Here is a 16,105-nt window from a genome sequence, read left to right on the forward strand (position 1 = left end):
CTTTCAACTGTGGTTCTCAAAGCCCTTTCTAAAGCCAGGTATTAGTATCCCCATTTTACAGAATGGGAAAAAGAGGCACAGAATGGTTAAGTGATTCACCCAGGGTCACATAGCAAGTCAGTGGAAGAACGAGGAACAGAATCCAATTCTCCCAACTCCTAATGCCCTGCTCTAACTGCTAGATATCATTGCCTCCTGAGTACTGCCACTGCCTTCACCGCTGAAGCCCAGGAGGGGAAAAAAGTTATGCAGATACACAGGGAAAGACAAAAGTTTAGGATCACCCTAATTGATTAATCTCCTGAATGAGTACCACAGACAGGGCGTGTGACATACACCTTTGCTACGGGCAACTGGGAAAATGGGGAATGCCCACCTTTGCATAACAGACCCTCTGCCAAAGACACATTCATTCTAATAAGGAATTAAGTCATCTTCTTTGATACACAGATGGAACCAGGGGCCCACTCCTGCAGCCCACAGTCAGGCAAAACTCCTGTTGAAGCTAATGGGAGCTTTGCTTGAGTAGCATGGTCAGAATTTGGCCCATGAGAGAGAGCTATATTAGCCGATAAAGACTTAAGCAAGTGTCCTAGAGCCCTTACTGCACATATTAAGCAGAAGTACAGAGATTAATATCTTATTTTCCCCTCTCATTGCATTATGGATAGCTTCTCTGTTGTGAAGGTTGAATCTAGCTTTTTGCTTATATAGCCAACCCTCCAGCTTCGCCAAAACTAAAGCAATCCACATGAAATGGCACAAATATCGTCTCATGCTACATTAGAGATTTTGTGCAAAGTCAGACACAAAAAAGACACAGTGTTTCAGAAATAAGAGTTAAAAACATAAGAAGTGAACTCTTGTCCCCATTGAAATCAATAGCAAAATTCCTATAGACTTAAACAGGGTCAAGATTTCATCCAAGGTGTTTGCACTTCTTGAAGAATTTGCTAATTTTTTTTTCAATAGCTCATAATATTTCAAAAATCACCATATAATAATAATTCCTAGCTCTTTTATATATATATATATATATATATCAATATATATTTATATCTAGCACTTTTCATCAGTAGATCTCAAAAGTATTTTACAAAGGAGGTAAGGATCATTATGCCCATTTTACAGATGGGGAAGCTGCAGCACAGACCTGGGAAGTAACTTGCCCAATGTCATCCAGCAGGCTTCTGGCAGTTCTGGGAACAGAACCCAGGTCTTCTGAAGCTGTTGGCCTTCAGAGGACTGGAGCCTTTGACTCCATATTTTCATGTTGGGAGATGTACCTGTAATTTCAACTGTGAATTTCCTGGCCTTTGGACTTCTTTTTTAATTACAGCATTTTATTAAGGTTTTTTCCTTGAATATATTTCTATGTATTTACAGCCTTAACTCCATCTTAGCAGTTGATGGGCCAAATTCATCCCTACTGGAAGCGGGTGACATCTGTGGTGAATTTGACCCAATTACTTTCTCTCTACATATATACAGTACACTAGATTTCTTTTTTTTTTTTTTTTTATAATGCAAGCTCTAGGAGGTAGGTGATAAACTAATATCAGAGAAAATGAACTCATAGCAATGCATATAACACTGAGACATGTAGGAGATGAAGTTACTGCAGTGCATAGATGTGACAGTAATTCATTCCAGCTATTATATATTTCCAGGGTATATTTGAGAAGGTGGCTTGAGAAATGTGCTCTTGAAAGTTCTCTTTTCCTTTCTACCTTTTTCAGAAGGGATTCTTCACCATCCTTTATATTAAGGATACATTTATAAATGGTTAATACATAATTAACAGATGTTTTAATATATAGTTAATGAAAGGTTACAGATTGTCACAATCCAACAGGTCAGTAGGTTGTTTTTAACCAGGACTTACAACCACCTAGAACAGCTTCTACTAAGGTGCTGATAACCATCTTCTATAACACACGCTATTTATATCTGTAACAACTTATCACATCTATTAATCATTTAAAACCCTTTATAAACTACACTGGGGTATATTAATAACTAAAAAGGAACTGCACTAACTGGAGTCTTTTAGGAGTTTGGGATTTTAATGCTACTAAAGTTCCCAAGAAAGTAGGGATGTGATTATAACAGAAAAGGAATCCTGCAGCGATGCCTTAATTAACTAAATAATAGTTCCTGGATAAGAAGCTATCTGTTAAAAGTGAATTTTCATAAATACCACTACTGCTATTTCAGGATCTCCAGCCAGTAAATGGTGCTGGAGTCTCTCACTAGCAGCTATTTCATCCCACTGGCTGGGATATTTTATAGTACTGGGAAGCAGATGGAGGGCCCAGAGCTGCTCCAGTGTAAGTCAATTGGACTTTAGCCTAAGAAAGGTGTTCAGGACTGGCCTCATAATGCCCATAGGAATATTTTTCTTTCCCAAATGCAACAGACCAACATTCAAAGCATCTGCAGAAGATGATGTTCATGATGCATATATAGATGGTTTGCATGAACATCACAGATGTCATTCGTTTCCCTTTACATATAACATCACTTTGTTCAGGGGATTGGCAATGGGATTTGGGATATTTCATCTCTGTGTCACCAGTTCAAATCCATCCCATATTGAAAATTGTTACCATCTGGATGGTTATTTGGTGGACTATGTGAAAATGAGCTTGGTGGTCCCAGACAAGTTTTAGTGGACGGGTGACATCGCAATGGGGGCTAGACGAGTTGGCAGTCCCACTGAAGAAGCCAAGACTTGAATGAACCTCTCTCAGAAGCTAGAGAGGGATAAGTTCTACAACATTCGTTCACCTCCTCCATCTCCTGACTAATGCGAGATTGTTCTACACAGTACAGTTTTCAGTCTTTTATCCAAACCGCTTTTAAATAATTCAGCTGATGGGGCCTTCCACCATTTCCCTTGGGAGACTATTCCACAAAAGAAAAGATCTCACTATTACGAAGTTTCCCTGATATTCAGCTTTCATTATCCTTAATTTCATCCCTTTCCTCCTAGTTATAGCCCTCCTTACCACCCCTAACAATTCTTACTAAACGGAGGTTACATCCTTGTGCATCGGAGTCATGCCCCATCGTCATCCTGCAGCCAATCCAGGACTTCTTTTCATCTTTCCTCAACCAGCCCAGCCCTCCCACACCCTGAGTTATTCTTGCTGGTTTTCCCTGAATTCCGGTCTCCCTCTTTCTGGTGTGGAGGCGTGTTGGACTCAGTTGAGCATTCTAGGTGTGATCTAATCGGTGCTGGTCTATCACCTCCCTGCTTTGGGACATGAGGTGTCTTTATGAGCAGCACATTTATGGCTTGGGGGGGCAGGAGGGGGCACTCTCACTCTTAAATATGGTCCCTCCAGAATAAGGTTGAGGCACGCTGGTGGTGCAGTGCTGGGGAAGCATGCACTGTTCCATGTAGAGCATTGTATTTGTGCAGCCCATGCTGTACCTGCTGTTTTTAAAGCATTGTCTAGGAGGCGTTCGCCCAGAAAGCAGATTTTGAAGGCGTAGGGGGGCTAACACATATTAAACGACCATCCCGCATTTGCAGTGTGGACTAAGGCACAGAGCAGAATAACTGTGGAATCACACGATCAGAGTGGTCACTAAGATTATATCCTCTTGGTTAGGAACGGAGGGCTGGCAGGGATAGGCCATCATAAAATGCCCGTTTTTTAAAGATAATAATAATAGCTAGCTCTTATCTATTGCTTTTCCTCAGTAGATCTCAAAGCACTTTACAAAGCAGGTTAATATAATTACTCCCATTTTACAGAGGGAAAAACTGAGGCACAGAATGGTGACATGACTTACCCACAGTCATGCAATGGCAGAGCCAGAAACAGAACCCAGGTCTCCTGAGTCCCAGTCCAGGTCTCTATTCACTAAGGGGCGACTTCTGTTTGTTAACCCCTGGGTTACAAACAGCACAGGGCTAGAGTGGGTTATTAGCTATTCCAGAGAGAAGACTATATAAGCCATGGTGCTGGTAAACAATTACAAGAGAGACTCCTGAGTCTTCTCTGCAAGTTACCTCCGCTTTAACACTGAAACACAATCTTTCTTCAACGGCCCAATCTGCATATGGGCATCTACGCTTTCAAGGAAAAAGGCTGGTTTGAGGTTATATGCAAACAGCAATGGGAACTGGTGGTTGATCTTATTCTGGAAGGGGTCAAAGTGGCCTTTTTTGAAGCGGGCAACCTTGAGCTGTTGGAGACACGTCATCTTGGAGTCCCTGACCCCATAGAAGGTCAGTGCCTTTTCCGAATACTCCAGGTACACCCCGATCGTGTGAAAGAAGGGCTGTTGGATAACAGATTCGAAGCCACCAAACCAGGCCACGTAGTTCTGTCCATTCCACTGCAGGCAGCAGGATTTTTCGTTCCTCCCCAGGCGGCCTCTGTCGTAGGACTCCCGCGGGTTGAAGTCCTCGGCGATGACGCCGATGCTCACCCAGCCGTCGATGATTTCCACCTCCCAGTAGTAGTTGCCTCGGTTCATCAGGTTCTCGCCCAGCACCTGCTCACAGTTGATGAATCTGGTTGGGCTCTCGGGGTAGCCGATGGGGTTCAATACACGTTTGGCCCCTTTGGTTCCAAACAGCTGGAGGAACTTGTCCGCGGTGTCGCTGTCCAAATCGATGATGAAGGCAACTGTGAAGGAGGGGACAAGCAAACACAAGAGAGAGAATCAGAATAGAATTTAGCACAGAGCATCCCATTCCCCTTTAGCCCCAAGTGGTGAGTTTCAGTGGCTAGCGTTACCAGGTCTGTTTCCGTATTATCACTCTCCAATACCCGGGCAGAGGTATTTCCCACCCCCTGGCCCAAATGACAATAAACACCCACCCAGCTATTGACCCAAATCAGCAAAGCTAAAGAGGTGCGTCTTGGGGTATGTCTACACTGCAAGCAGAGGTGTGACTGTAGCAATGCGGGAGGGGGATACCCACATTAGCTTTACTCTAGCCAGCACGGATAACCATAGTAGCGTAGATGTGATGGCATGAGCTTCAACACAGGCTAGCTATAGAGCAGGAGCCTGCTGGGCAGCCTGGTTGCTAGCCCATGCCACTGCATCTCCACTTCTGTTGTTACCTGTACTAGCTGGAGTAAAGCTAATGCGGGTATGCATATGCATTCTACAATCACACCTTCCCTTGCAGCGTAGACATGCCCTTAGTACGGTGTCCTACTGGCTGCTGGATGATCATTAGGAGAATTCCAGAGCAGAGAGCCCTGCCCCGAGAACTTCCCGCCACCCCCACCCCTCTAGGAATTCAACCCTGCCTATAGAAAGCAAAAGCATTCCTGCTGATTGCAGCTAACATACAGTGTCTGATCGGATGGGGCATGTTAGGGTGATTAGTCACAGACTAAGGCAGCAGATTATTAGCAGGGCCAGAAACAACATGAAAGACCAGCTCTCTCTGTCTAGCAGAGAGGTTAAGAGGCGTATTCTGAATTTACCATGCAGCAGATTTATCCATTAAGAGCTTCTTAATGCTGCAGAGAACTGCACAGACTCAACCCTACCCCCAATAAATTGACCACATGCCCTTGCACTGAGAAGCTGAGCAGGTACCCACCATGGATACTGACTTTGAAAGAACCAACAGATTTTTTATGGCTGGTCTTGTTCTCTAGGGCAGCAAGGGGCTGGGGGGACATGGAAGCAATAGGCCTCCTACCACTGAATACTGGAGCAGCAGTAATTGGCCCCAGAAGGATAATATTTAATCCCAAGGGATTTCTGTCTGGTCAGAAGGAGGGTTATGGCCTGGGGCCTTGTTGGGTGTTTACAAAACAGGAGTTCAGTTGGGATAGAGTACAGGCCACCCTCCCACGCCCAGGAATAAGGCAGAGTGTCGATCCACGAAGCCCAGGGGATCCAGCTTGCTAGTGAGATGCAGAGGAGTCATGGGGAACAGGGAGGTCCTTGAATTTCCCGCCGGATGAGGCGTTCGTGGATTGGATCCATATCTGCACAGGCCCGTCTTCCCTGCAGAGAGGGACCAGCAGAGTGGTGCAGCAGCTCCTCCAAGAAGACTGTTGACAAGCACTAGAAAATCGCCCTTGGATTTGTGAGTAAAACCCTGTCTGCGTGAACAGACGAGGAGCAGAAAACAAAGCCGGGGGAAGAGAGCAGAGATCCACAGTAGTGTAAAGGCGAGAGATGGCTCACTGGGAGGGATGCAAGCTCAATCCCTCTCCCGCTCTGCGAGCTAGTGCTCCACCATGCGCTGCTGGAGCACAGTCTGTCAGATCGAGTCTCTTTCTAGCCCTTTTGGTTCTACAGCTGGTCTTTGTGTGGCAGCTTGCCAAGCCCCGCACAGTGCTTTGAGTGTCAGTCACGGTGTCTGAATCAGGCAACTTTTCACTGTAGCCCTCTTCGGTTAGCCTGGCTCTTCCTTGGGCTCTTTTGATTCAGAATTTTGTCCAGCTTTAACAACTTCATCTATTCAGCAACCGAATTATCCACCTGCCTGAAGCCATCAAACTGATTCAAAACATAGCACGGAATTAGTGTTCTTCTGATTACAAATTATTTGACTCCAGAGGTTCCGAGCTAATTAAACAGAAGATCAAATTCATCTGTACCTGAATTAAGTGGAAAGCGCTTTAAGTGCAACCGCGTCTTGGCTAGGTCTCCCCGAACTGGTTTGGCAGAGCTACATATAGGCTGAGTTTTTAAGACTTTAGCTAGAAGGCAAATGGACTCCCTTTATTAGCTGTATGGTATTTATCCCAACAACATGGACCAGACCCTGCCAGGGAGCAGACATACAAACACAGCTGCCAGTACAGAAAGTTTACATGTCATCAGTGCTTTGAGCAGAAAGGGGAAATCCAGTAACTGACCTTAGCAACAGAAGCCAAAGCAAAAGTCAGGGTCTTACATTTCAGGAAATAGTCTCTTGTCTCCAAGCAGGCTGGACTGTTTGATTTGTCCGAAGGTTGGAGCTCAGCGACTGCTGCCAGGAGAGGAATAAAAGGCGTCACCATCGAGCTACTTAAACAGCAAAGGCAACAAAGCCCCCGTGAACGGATGCTGCGTGAATCTCAGAGGGAGGTGCAAAGCCCCGGGCCTCACAGCTCAGGGTGCATCGTGCTACTCCTGCATTTAAAAATATAAAACAAAGACCAAAAAAGGAACATCTCTGGGACTCTGTAACATTCATGCAGGGTCCTATGACAGATGGTCCTGCTGCTGCACTGCCAGCCAGCCAATAGGGGGCACTAACAACCCAGCCCTGTCTTCCTAGGCTGAGGCCAGAACACAGTATACACAACACAAGGCAGATCCCTGTTGGACTGGGCTTAATGGCAGGCAATGGCCACATGTGTTCCGCAGGAGGAGACGGGTGGGGCTGGGAAGGGAATGATTTTGATGGGTCTCCAGGAGAATTACAAACAACGGAGAGCTGAACCAGTCATTAAAAGCTAAAATGGAGCTGCCTGAGTCTGTCTGAAACTCAACCAGCAGCTTCGGCTTCCCCCCCTCACCCCGGCAGGACGGAGAGTCCGGGAATGAAGTGGTCGGTCTGTGTTCAGAGGAGACAAGTCTCCCTTTCATAGGAAGCCTCTTGGGGGAAGTTCCCCAAACCACCCAGCCACACCTAGCTCCAAGCCTGTTTGTTGTCTTCTGACTTTCTAGTCGTTGTGGAAACTTCATAAAACCGCCAGAGCGAGGTGTGAGCCCAGATGGCAGAGGCTGACTGAGAGGCTGATTATGCAGTTGCAGCGTAACCATGCTGTACAGTTTCCAAGGCTGTGGGGACGGGTAGGGAGCTCTTCACGGTTCTGCCCTGAGGATGCTGGCTTCTCACATTCATTTGCTAGTTATAAAAGTTAAACGGGGACTCCAAAGAGCCTCAGTGCTCCGTGTGCACGCTGGGGAGCAATATAAACCTTGGCCCACACAACAAGGAGCTAGTGCATGGTGGCTAAATACACACCTTCTTGCATCCCATGGAAACAAGACTCTTCATACCCCTTCCCCAGCAATTGGTCCCACTGGTTCTTGCATGCAGTCACCAGCAGCTCCTTCATGGCACACACAGCCTGGCTAGACTTGGTGAAGCTCAGTTCCTTCTGGAAGCTTGGACACAGGGAACTCTTTTCCTCAGCTGCCATTTTTAACGCCTGGAACTCCTGAGCCAAGGACACAGGGATCAAAAGACTTAAAGAATCTTGGGATGTGTCTTGTTCCACCACCACACCCCTTCCCGAAACACTCGTGCAGTGATTGTTCCCAGGACCCAGCATGAAGACAGACATGCAACAGGGAGGGAACGACTTCTCTGGCCATGTGTCCCTTAGTCAGTTTCAAATCTGACTCAAGAATATCACGTACAACAGTATCTCCTCCCATCAAGGACCATTGCCCCAGCTCCACAGCTGCCTCCATGCCAGGGGCTGCTTTGTGCATGCCCACAATAAATTGCCCATTATTCCCCCCCTTTAATTTTCCAGTGAATGAAAGGAGGCGAGTTAGTTCACATGCAACCCAAAAACCCAGTATCAAACTCACTGTAGTGACCTTTAATTATGGGCCTGAGCCTAGGGCGTCATTTGAACTGGGCCTTTTCCAACAATTCACCCTCTTCACCTCCTATTTCCGTTCACCTGCTACCCGATTAGCATGGCCTTAGGAGGCCCAAGTCTACAGGCTTTGTCCCCACACTGCTGCATTGCAGATCTGAACCCTCTATTATGCATGTGTAACACCAACAGACCCTGATTGTCAGCAGGCAGGATCAAACCCGGGACCTCTGGAGCTTAGTGCATGAGCCTCTACAGCATGTGCTAAAAGCCACCTGGCTGTAGAGCAGACTCATTATTCTCTAAGTGGTCTCGATGCCACTACATGGGACAGAGCACCACACCCAGGAGGTGTGTGGGTTACACATGCGCTGTCATATACCAGCAGGGATCGCTGGCATAGATTAACCTTTGCCAGCTCCTGGGCCCTTGTTCTTCACAGAGTCATGCCCTCCGTTATAACAAAGGTTTAGTGTTAACAATAATTTGGGAAGTATCTAGCTATGTACTTGGTGCAGGTCAGCATGCACTCCCAGCACCCCGCCGCTCCCACTCACTCCCAGCGCCCGTTGCTGACAGTGAACCTCTGCTCCCTGTGTTTGTCTATCTTCCATTTGCAACCATGAGTGTGGGCAAGTTGCTCCCTAGCAGCCTGACCCAAAAGCCCCTGAAGGCAATGGAAAAATGCCTGTTGTCTGCAGTGGGCTTTGGGTCAGATCCTGATTGAACAATGGATTAGCCAAGAGCTGCACTGCAGTTTGGAGGGAGAGGGGCTTGGAAGTGTCACATTCCAGCTCCCCAAGAAGGGCTAGCGGAGATCAGTACCTCAGGTCATTTGTGACTTTTAACCCTGCCCCAGCACTTGCTCTGCTCCTGGCCAGTCCCTGCACACCTGTAGGAAGTAAATGGTATCCGTGCTCGGAACCCGCTCCAGGTTCTGCCGGCACTGAGCCAGCTTGGCACGCCTCTCCTCCTTCTGCCGGAGATCCCCTTCAGCCTCAATCAGCATGGATCGCTCGCCATCCTCAATGAAGCCAGTCACCTCTTTCTGGAAGGTCACCAGAGCTCTGGATGCTTCATTGAAGAGCCTGCTAACATTTTCCTTCTCCTTCAGGGCGGCGCTCTATGCACACAAAGATGGGCATCTGCATTATTAGTAATCAGCTTTCCCCTTTCTATAGCTCAGTTCACGGAAGGATCTCAAAGCTCTTTACCAACAGCGGCAGTTCATTAAGATCTTGCCTGTACTGGGGTTTTTGGCACCAATGTAGCTGCACCGGAGCAAACCACCACTTGCACTAGGGCACTGTGCTTACATTAAGGGTTTGCACAGTGCAGCTGACGTGGTGCCACAAAACGCACTCCAAGCAGTGTAGACAAGACCTGTGCCACACCCCACCCCTCTGAGGTCGGCAGGTGTTACTGCCCCCATTTTACACAGGGAGAAACGGGGGCACAGAGAGGTGAAGTGAACCAAGGTCAGACAGGGGGGCAGTAACAGAGGCAGGAATAGACCCCAACAGACTCCACTGTGTCCCTTTGCATTTCCATGGAGCATGGCTGCACTTGTCCAACTTGTTTCACTTTGATCACCTCTCCCTTCACTTCCCCCACCTCACTCCACAGGAAATGGCAGTTCAGCACTTTCCCTCAGGCTGTGCTTTGCTGTCCCATGCAGAGATGCAGTTAATGCCAAATCCACAGTCTGGTATGTGATCAAGGCATCGAACAGGCACAATACCTCCCCAAATGGGAGCAGAAAGCGAGGTGAATGGTAGAGGTGAATGGGTGACAGACAAGCAACCCTGGAGTATAATCAGCCTGCTAAAAGCTTAGGTATGTGGCTGCCATGGCGACTGATCGGGCTAAAGGAAATACCTCCCCAACTGAGTTCCTCCAGGGGAGCAACCTCAGTCCCAGAAACGGTTTCCACAGAGGCAGTATTTCCTATCCTGACAACATTCCAAATTGGGGGCCGTGTATCAGGTCAGATGGCCCCGGGGAAGTCAGATGCCAGCAGGCTGGGTGGCCACCATGCTTTCCGAAAGCACCTGAGCGCTCCCGAACTGGGAAGAGCCGCCTCTAGAAGTCTCTCCGAAGTCGCTCTCGGTTCTAGGGGGGCTCTCCAGGGCATTTGTTAGAGGACGAAGTTCAGAGGGGAGGTGGAAGGGAGAAGAAAATGCTCCAAGCTCAGCTCAAGCCCTGGGCAAGATAACAACAAGATCATCTTACTTTGATGAGCTCCACGGTCTTCCTGGTCTGCGCGACGGTGACTCCCAGCTCATCCAGCTGGTTCTCCACACAGCTCAGGATCTTGGGTCGCTGGGCCTTTAAAACAAAAAGGATGAAACCAGCCCTGCTGAAAGGTGCGTTTAGCTGCCATACCGGGACTGCATTCCGAACCTGAGCCTTCCGAATGGGTGCGGCTTATACACATCACCTGCAGGGAGCCACAGCACTCGCTCCATCACTAAGGTTACAAACACTTTTTCCCCGATAACCCTTATTTTTCACAGCCACCCCTCTAAAGCCTGCCAATAAAAACCAACTGAGCTGAAAATCAGGAGGATGCCTCTGAGGCGAAGGCAGAGCTTTTCTACCAAAGTTCAGGCAAATCCAACAGGGGATTCCAGAAATCAAGCAGGCGGTCCGTTTGCAAATGCTGAGTCCTTCCTTCGTCCTCACATTGCAGCAGAGATGGAGACACCGATGGACTCCGCCTTCCCTTGGGGCTCGAGCGGCCCAGGAGAAATTTGGGGTTCTTTTCTAGAAGGACAAAATCCCAGAACTGTGGGGCTGGAAGGGACTTTGAGAGGTCAGTGAGGTCAGCACCATGCGCTGAGGTAGGACCAAGTAAACCTACACCAGTCCTGGCAGGTGTTTGTCCAACCTGTTTAAATGAGCCGCTCGCTGCGAGCAGGATTCAAACTTGTGCAGGTCAACCCCATTGGCTTCCAACACTGCAAGCTTCCACTGCGCCACTCTGCTGAGCACTACGCGTGGGAACGACCCCTACAGCGAGCCAGTCGAAGCATGGCAGTTCCCGGGGCTCGCCCAACTGGATGGGGCATTTCACGGACCCAATGGACACCCGTTACGCCAGTCGCACCTTCGTGCCCCCTATTAACCAATGCTCTGAACAGCTAGCGTGTGCATCGTCAGCACCTTGCAGGGCGGGAAACTCACCATGCAGGGTGTTCCACTCAACTCCTGTGCTCATTGTCTTAATAGCTCCTGCAACAGGGGGCAGGGAGGGGAGGGGCACACCTATTGGCAGAGGCAGGGATGGGGTGTCATGCTCATTGGCACTGATGGGGGGGGGGTCAGGGAGGCTTTGTGGATGGGTAGAGCGAAAGGGGCATGCAGGAGGTAAGGGGTACTGTAGTTAGGGAGACAGGGAACCATCTCTGCCCCATCCCAACCAGGCCCAACTGCACAGATCCCCCACTTGAACTGGTGAGTCAGACTGGGACTGGCAGCCAGGGGCATGAGGATATTTACTGGAGCTGAAGAGGGGGAATTTCTGGAGGGGGAGGTGTGGATGGAAGGGCAGAGATGACTCCCTCAACAGCAATCTCGTCCTGCTTCCCTCCCCTGCACCTGACCCATGTCCTGCACATCTAGGACTCTTATGGGGCCCCCTATTAATGGCCCCCCCAGGGTGAGCAGGGCTATGGTGGCATATGAGGGAAAGAGGGTTAGGGGCAGGTGGGTGTCGAAGGAGTAGGAGAAAGCAAGAGGGCAGTGGCACGGTCCCAACAGACCTGCTAGGACTCCCCAGGCAGGGGAGTCGTTCTGTTCTAAGTGTCCTATCAGCCCCATCTCCCTTAGACCACACCCCCATCCTTTGCTACCTCCCACTTTAACAACAATGGAAATTCAAATGCAAAAAACTTTGTTAAACACGGAGCAACAGCTGCAGCCTCACAGCAGTGTAGTGAGCACCCCATCCCCTTCCAGAGCGGGGATTTGACATTCCCCAGCATCCTTTCAAAGGGGAGAGGACTGCTCCTGAAGGTCAAAGGTTGGATAACCAGGAAATGCTGCGTAAAGGCCCCTGTGCGCCCCATACAAGAGGGTCAGCTTCACCACAACACACATTAGAACATGTGCAGCTGTGCTGGGTGTGTTGGAAGCATCACCTTAACTCTGCATTGCCTGGTGTTCTAATGGCTGCAGTGTGCGTTGTGTCCTCAGGCTAATGCACCTGTAAAGGGCATGAGGGGCGGGCCCTTGACTCCACATTTCCTGGGTGTCTGAGGTTTGAGTTTTGAGAAGAAGACTCTCCCCTTCGTGAAGGTTGTGAGGGGCACAGTATGTGGCTGCAGCCACAGCTGCACACGAGCAACGTTCTCGGGGTTTGGATAAACATCGGCCTGAGAGAGGCGCATTGAGAGCAAGGCACGATATGCTGTCACTCGATGAAGTGAAAAAGCCAGCCACACGCCAAACCACACCAACAGCACAGCACATGCCAGTGGCTGAGAGCATAAGAAGACCAGAGCAGGGAGAGATCTTACCTGGGAAGCTGCAGAACCCACGGGAGGGAGCGGGAGGGTCAATGAAATTGACATTGACACGATCCAGGCTGTTTATGGCAACTTCAGATCCTAATGCAGCTGCCTGATACCTCTGCCCCCAGAAGCTGACTCCACCCTCCTCCATTGCCAGGTAGCATCTTGGACTAATCTTCCTGATGCATGGGGGGTGGTGAAGCATGATCCTTAGCATTACCCCCCTTCCCATCCCTCACGTCAAACCACTGTGAGTAGTTACATTAATATGAAAGAGCCAACACTGTCCAGTAGATTGTGCCTCCAATATGATCTGCCTTAAACATGCTAGATCCGGTGGGCAGAGTATTGTTTGCCTAAGGCTGGCAGCTTCTTGGAGATCCTGCCTTCCTCTGTGTTCTCCACCATGCAGATCACACCGATGGCACTCAATAATAAAAGGCAAGAGGATTTCTCTGCAGCAGGAGGGTGGCTTCAAGAACCAGATGAAATAGCATGTGTTAATTCCACCCCAGTACTCCCCACAATATATCAGATCTGTGATCGCCTAGGTTTGCCTCTAACAACTACGCCCACTCAGAGCTTCCTAGCACCAGCGGGAATCAGACTCAGATCCATCTGCTCCAATAGCACAGTCCCCTGCCACTTGAGCTGAAGGAGAATCCCCATGAAGTGGTAGCAGTATAAGAGCCATAACACAGGCACTTCAGCAACTCTGATTCTAACCAGTAGAGGGCAGTGGCCATTAACCAGGTCATGGCAAAACCGGGCAAAGCTGCCCCTCCTCTCTCACTTTGGGAACTTCTCCCAACTACTGCAGATGACCCAGAATGAAACTGACAGCTCAAGGAAACCTTGTGGGTGAGAATTTGGTCGATGAGTCAAACCCATCTGGGAACGGGAGTGATGGAAAAATGCCTGCCGACAGAACACAAAAGATGAATGGAGCAAGGATTGGAGTCTGGGAATGGAGCCAAAAGAAATAAAGGACCTGATTTAAGATACTGTGGGAAAGAGACGCAAGTGGACAAATTGCTCCCAGTTTAACTCAAGTGAAGGCGATGGAGTGAGGCCAGGGATGGATTTGGCCCAGTACCTCCCAAAGGAACCTGTATATGCCCAAACTTTTGTTTCTGTCTCCTCCCCAAACCCACACATAATCAGTTACATTACCAGATCTCTTGCATGTGTGTAATCTGGCAGCCCAGATGGAACCCTTTGTAGCAGTCCAGTTAAACTATTATTTTTACTTAAAACCATCTTGTCAGTGGATTTTCCAATGCGGATTTCCCCCTGCCTGGCTGCAGCTCCAGGGAATTGCAGAGAACAGAGCACAGTTTTCAAGTTAACAAGCACAAAGTGTTCTGGGATTTTGACACCTTTTTCCCCTTCCCTCTCCCTCCACTGGCAAAATCCTACCTTGACTGTTAAGCACTGTACTGTGAAATTGACTATGTCATAGCACTGTGCTTTAACAGATTTGGTCCTACATGCATGAAAGGGGCCAAACTGTGTTCCCAGCTTGGAAAACAGACAACCCCCTCCCCAACCCATGACTTAACTGATATTTCAGTCCTGGGCTCCCCGCATACAGACCTACCGATGCCCTTTAATCCTGCCCTGCAGCATCGCTAATATTGCAGTCCTGGGATACCACTCTGCCAATGCCCCTCAATCTAGACTCACAGCCCCCTTCAATCCCACCCCTGCGCTTCCCCCCGGCTTGACCGATGCCCCTCAGTCCTGACCCATAGCCCCCTGCTATCCCAGTGCTGGGCTCCCCCCACCCAGCCCTGTCAATGCCCCTCAGTCCTGACCCACAGGACAGCCCCATGCTATCCCAGCCCTGATGCCCCTCAAGGCAACTCTCCCTGCTGTCCTGGCCCTAGGGAGCAAACCCCACAAGGGTCTGGGCGCCCAGCGTGGCGAGGGCTGTTCAGAGAGGTAGCAAGGTCCCCCCGCAGCCCCTTCTGTGCCCCCACCTTACCTCCTTGTGCTCCCGCTCCACCTCCACCGCCACCACCTCGTGGCTCCGGTGCTCCTGGCCCTGGCACAGCTGGCAGATGCAGGCCTGGTCCGTGCGGCAGAAGCTCTCCAGCGGCCGGAGGTGCAGCTTGCACAGGCTGTCCTCGAGGCGGCGCAGCGGGGGCACCAGGCGGTGGCCCTGGAAGGCCGGGCTCCGCAGGTGGGGCTGCAAGTGGGGCGGGCAGAAGGAGGCCAGGCACACCAGGCAGGACTGGGCCGCCGTGGCCCGCCCGCCCTCGGGGCAGACGTCGCACAGCACCCGCGCCTCCTCCGGCTCCTGCCGCTGGGGGGCGCCGCAGGGCTCCGGCGGGCAGGGGGCCGCCTCCTCCCCCGGGGGCGCCGGCGGGGCCCCGGGGCCGCGGGCGCCGGGCGGCGGCTGGCGGAGCTGGAGCAGCTCGCACAGCGTGTGGTTCTTGCGGAGCTGGAGGTCGGCCGGGAAGGGCTCCTGGCACAGCGGGCAGCGGGGGGCGCCCTGGCCGCCGCCCGCCCCGAGCCCCGGGCGGTGCCTGTGCGCCCCCAGGCAGCCCAGGCAGAAGTTGTGGCCGCAGGGGATGGTGACCGGGTCCTTCAGGGCGTCCAGGCAGATGGGGCAGCCGAAGGGGGAGTCCTGCGGGCTGGGCAGGCCGCCGCCGCCCGCCGAGCCGCCCTCCATGCCGCGCCGACGGGCTGCTCCCTGCGAGTGCGAGGAACTGGGGGCCTCGCCAGCCGGGAGCAGGGCGGCCAGCTCCGCCCAACAGGAACTGGTGTCAGAGCGGCAGCCCTGGGGCCGGCTCCAGGGGGCGGGGGGCGCGGAATCCCCAAGAGAAACGGAGGTGGGGGGCAGGTCCCTGCAGCGGGGATCCGCCCGAGACGGAGACATGGGGGTACCCCCTGGAGCAGGGATCCCCCAAAACGGTGGTATGGGGGTACCCCCTGCAGTGGAGATCCCCTCAGAGACAGTCACATGGGGGTACCCCCTCCAGGAGGGATCTCTCAAGAGAAAGTGACATCATGGGACAGCCCCCCTCCAGCACGGATCCACCCCCAGTG

General features: G+C 50.8%; 1 protein-coding gene across 1 annotated transcript; it reads right to left on the minus strand.

The window, feature by feature from the left end:
- Nucleotides 1–1,794: 1,794 nt before the first annotated feature.
- Nucleotides 1,795–16,065, minus strand: TRIM47 (tripartite motif containing 47). The gene is made up of 6 exons (XM_073310183.2): nucleotides 15,039–16,065; nucleotides 10,770–10,865; nucleotides 9,430–9,660; nucleotides 7,952–8,147; nucleotides 6,893–6,967; nucleotides 1,795–4,646 (listed from the first exon to the last, which is right to left on the minus strand). Exons 1-6 carry the CDS (start codon nucleotides 15,933–15,935, stop codon nucleotides 4,021–4,023), a joined length of 2,121 nt encoding a protein of 706 aa, XP_073166284.2. The 5' UTR covers nucleotides 15,936–16,065; the 3' UTR covers nucleotides 1,795–4,020.
- Nucleotides 16,066–16,105: the final 40 nt, after the last annotated feature.

Source organism: Lepidochelys kempii, chromosome 14, assembly GCF_965140285.1.
Source record: "Lepidochelys kempii isolate rLepKem1 chromosome 14, rLepKem1.hap1, whole genome shotgun sequence".
In the NCBI taxonomy this organism is placed as follows: Eukaryota; Metazoa; Chordata; order Testudines; family Cheloniidae; genus Lepidochelys; species Lepidochelys kempii.

Excerpts from the sequence above, each read along its gene's own strand:
- TRIM47 (XM_073310183.2), bottom strand. The coding sequence starts at position 15,935 with ATGTCTCCGTCTCGGGCGGATCCCCGCTGCAGGGACCTGCCCCCCACC. Across the intron at positions 10,866-15,038 it reads TGGAGCGGGAGCACAAGGAG|GCCCAGCGACCCAAGATCCT; the intron begins GTAAGGTGGGGG and ends TTTGTTTTAAAG. Across the intron at positions 4,647-6,892 it reads AAGAGACTATTTCCTGAAAT|TTGCCTTCATCATCGATTTG; the intron begins GTAAGACCCTGA and ends CCTCCTTCACAG.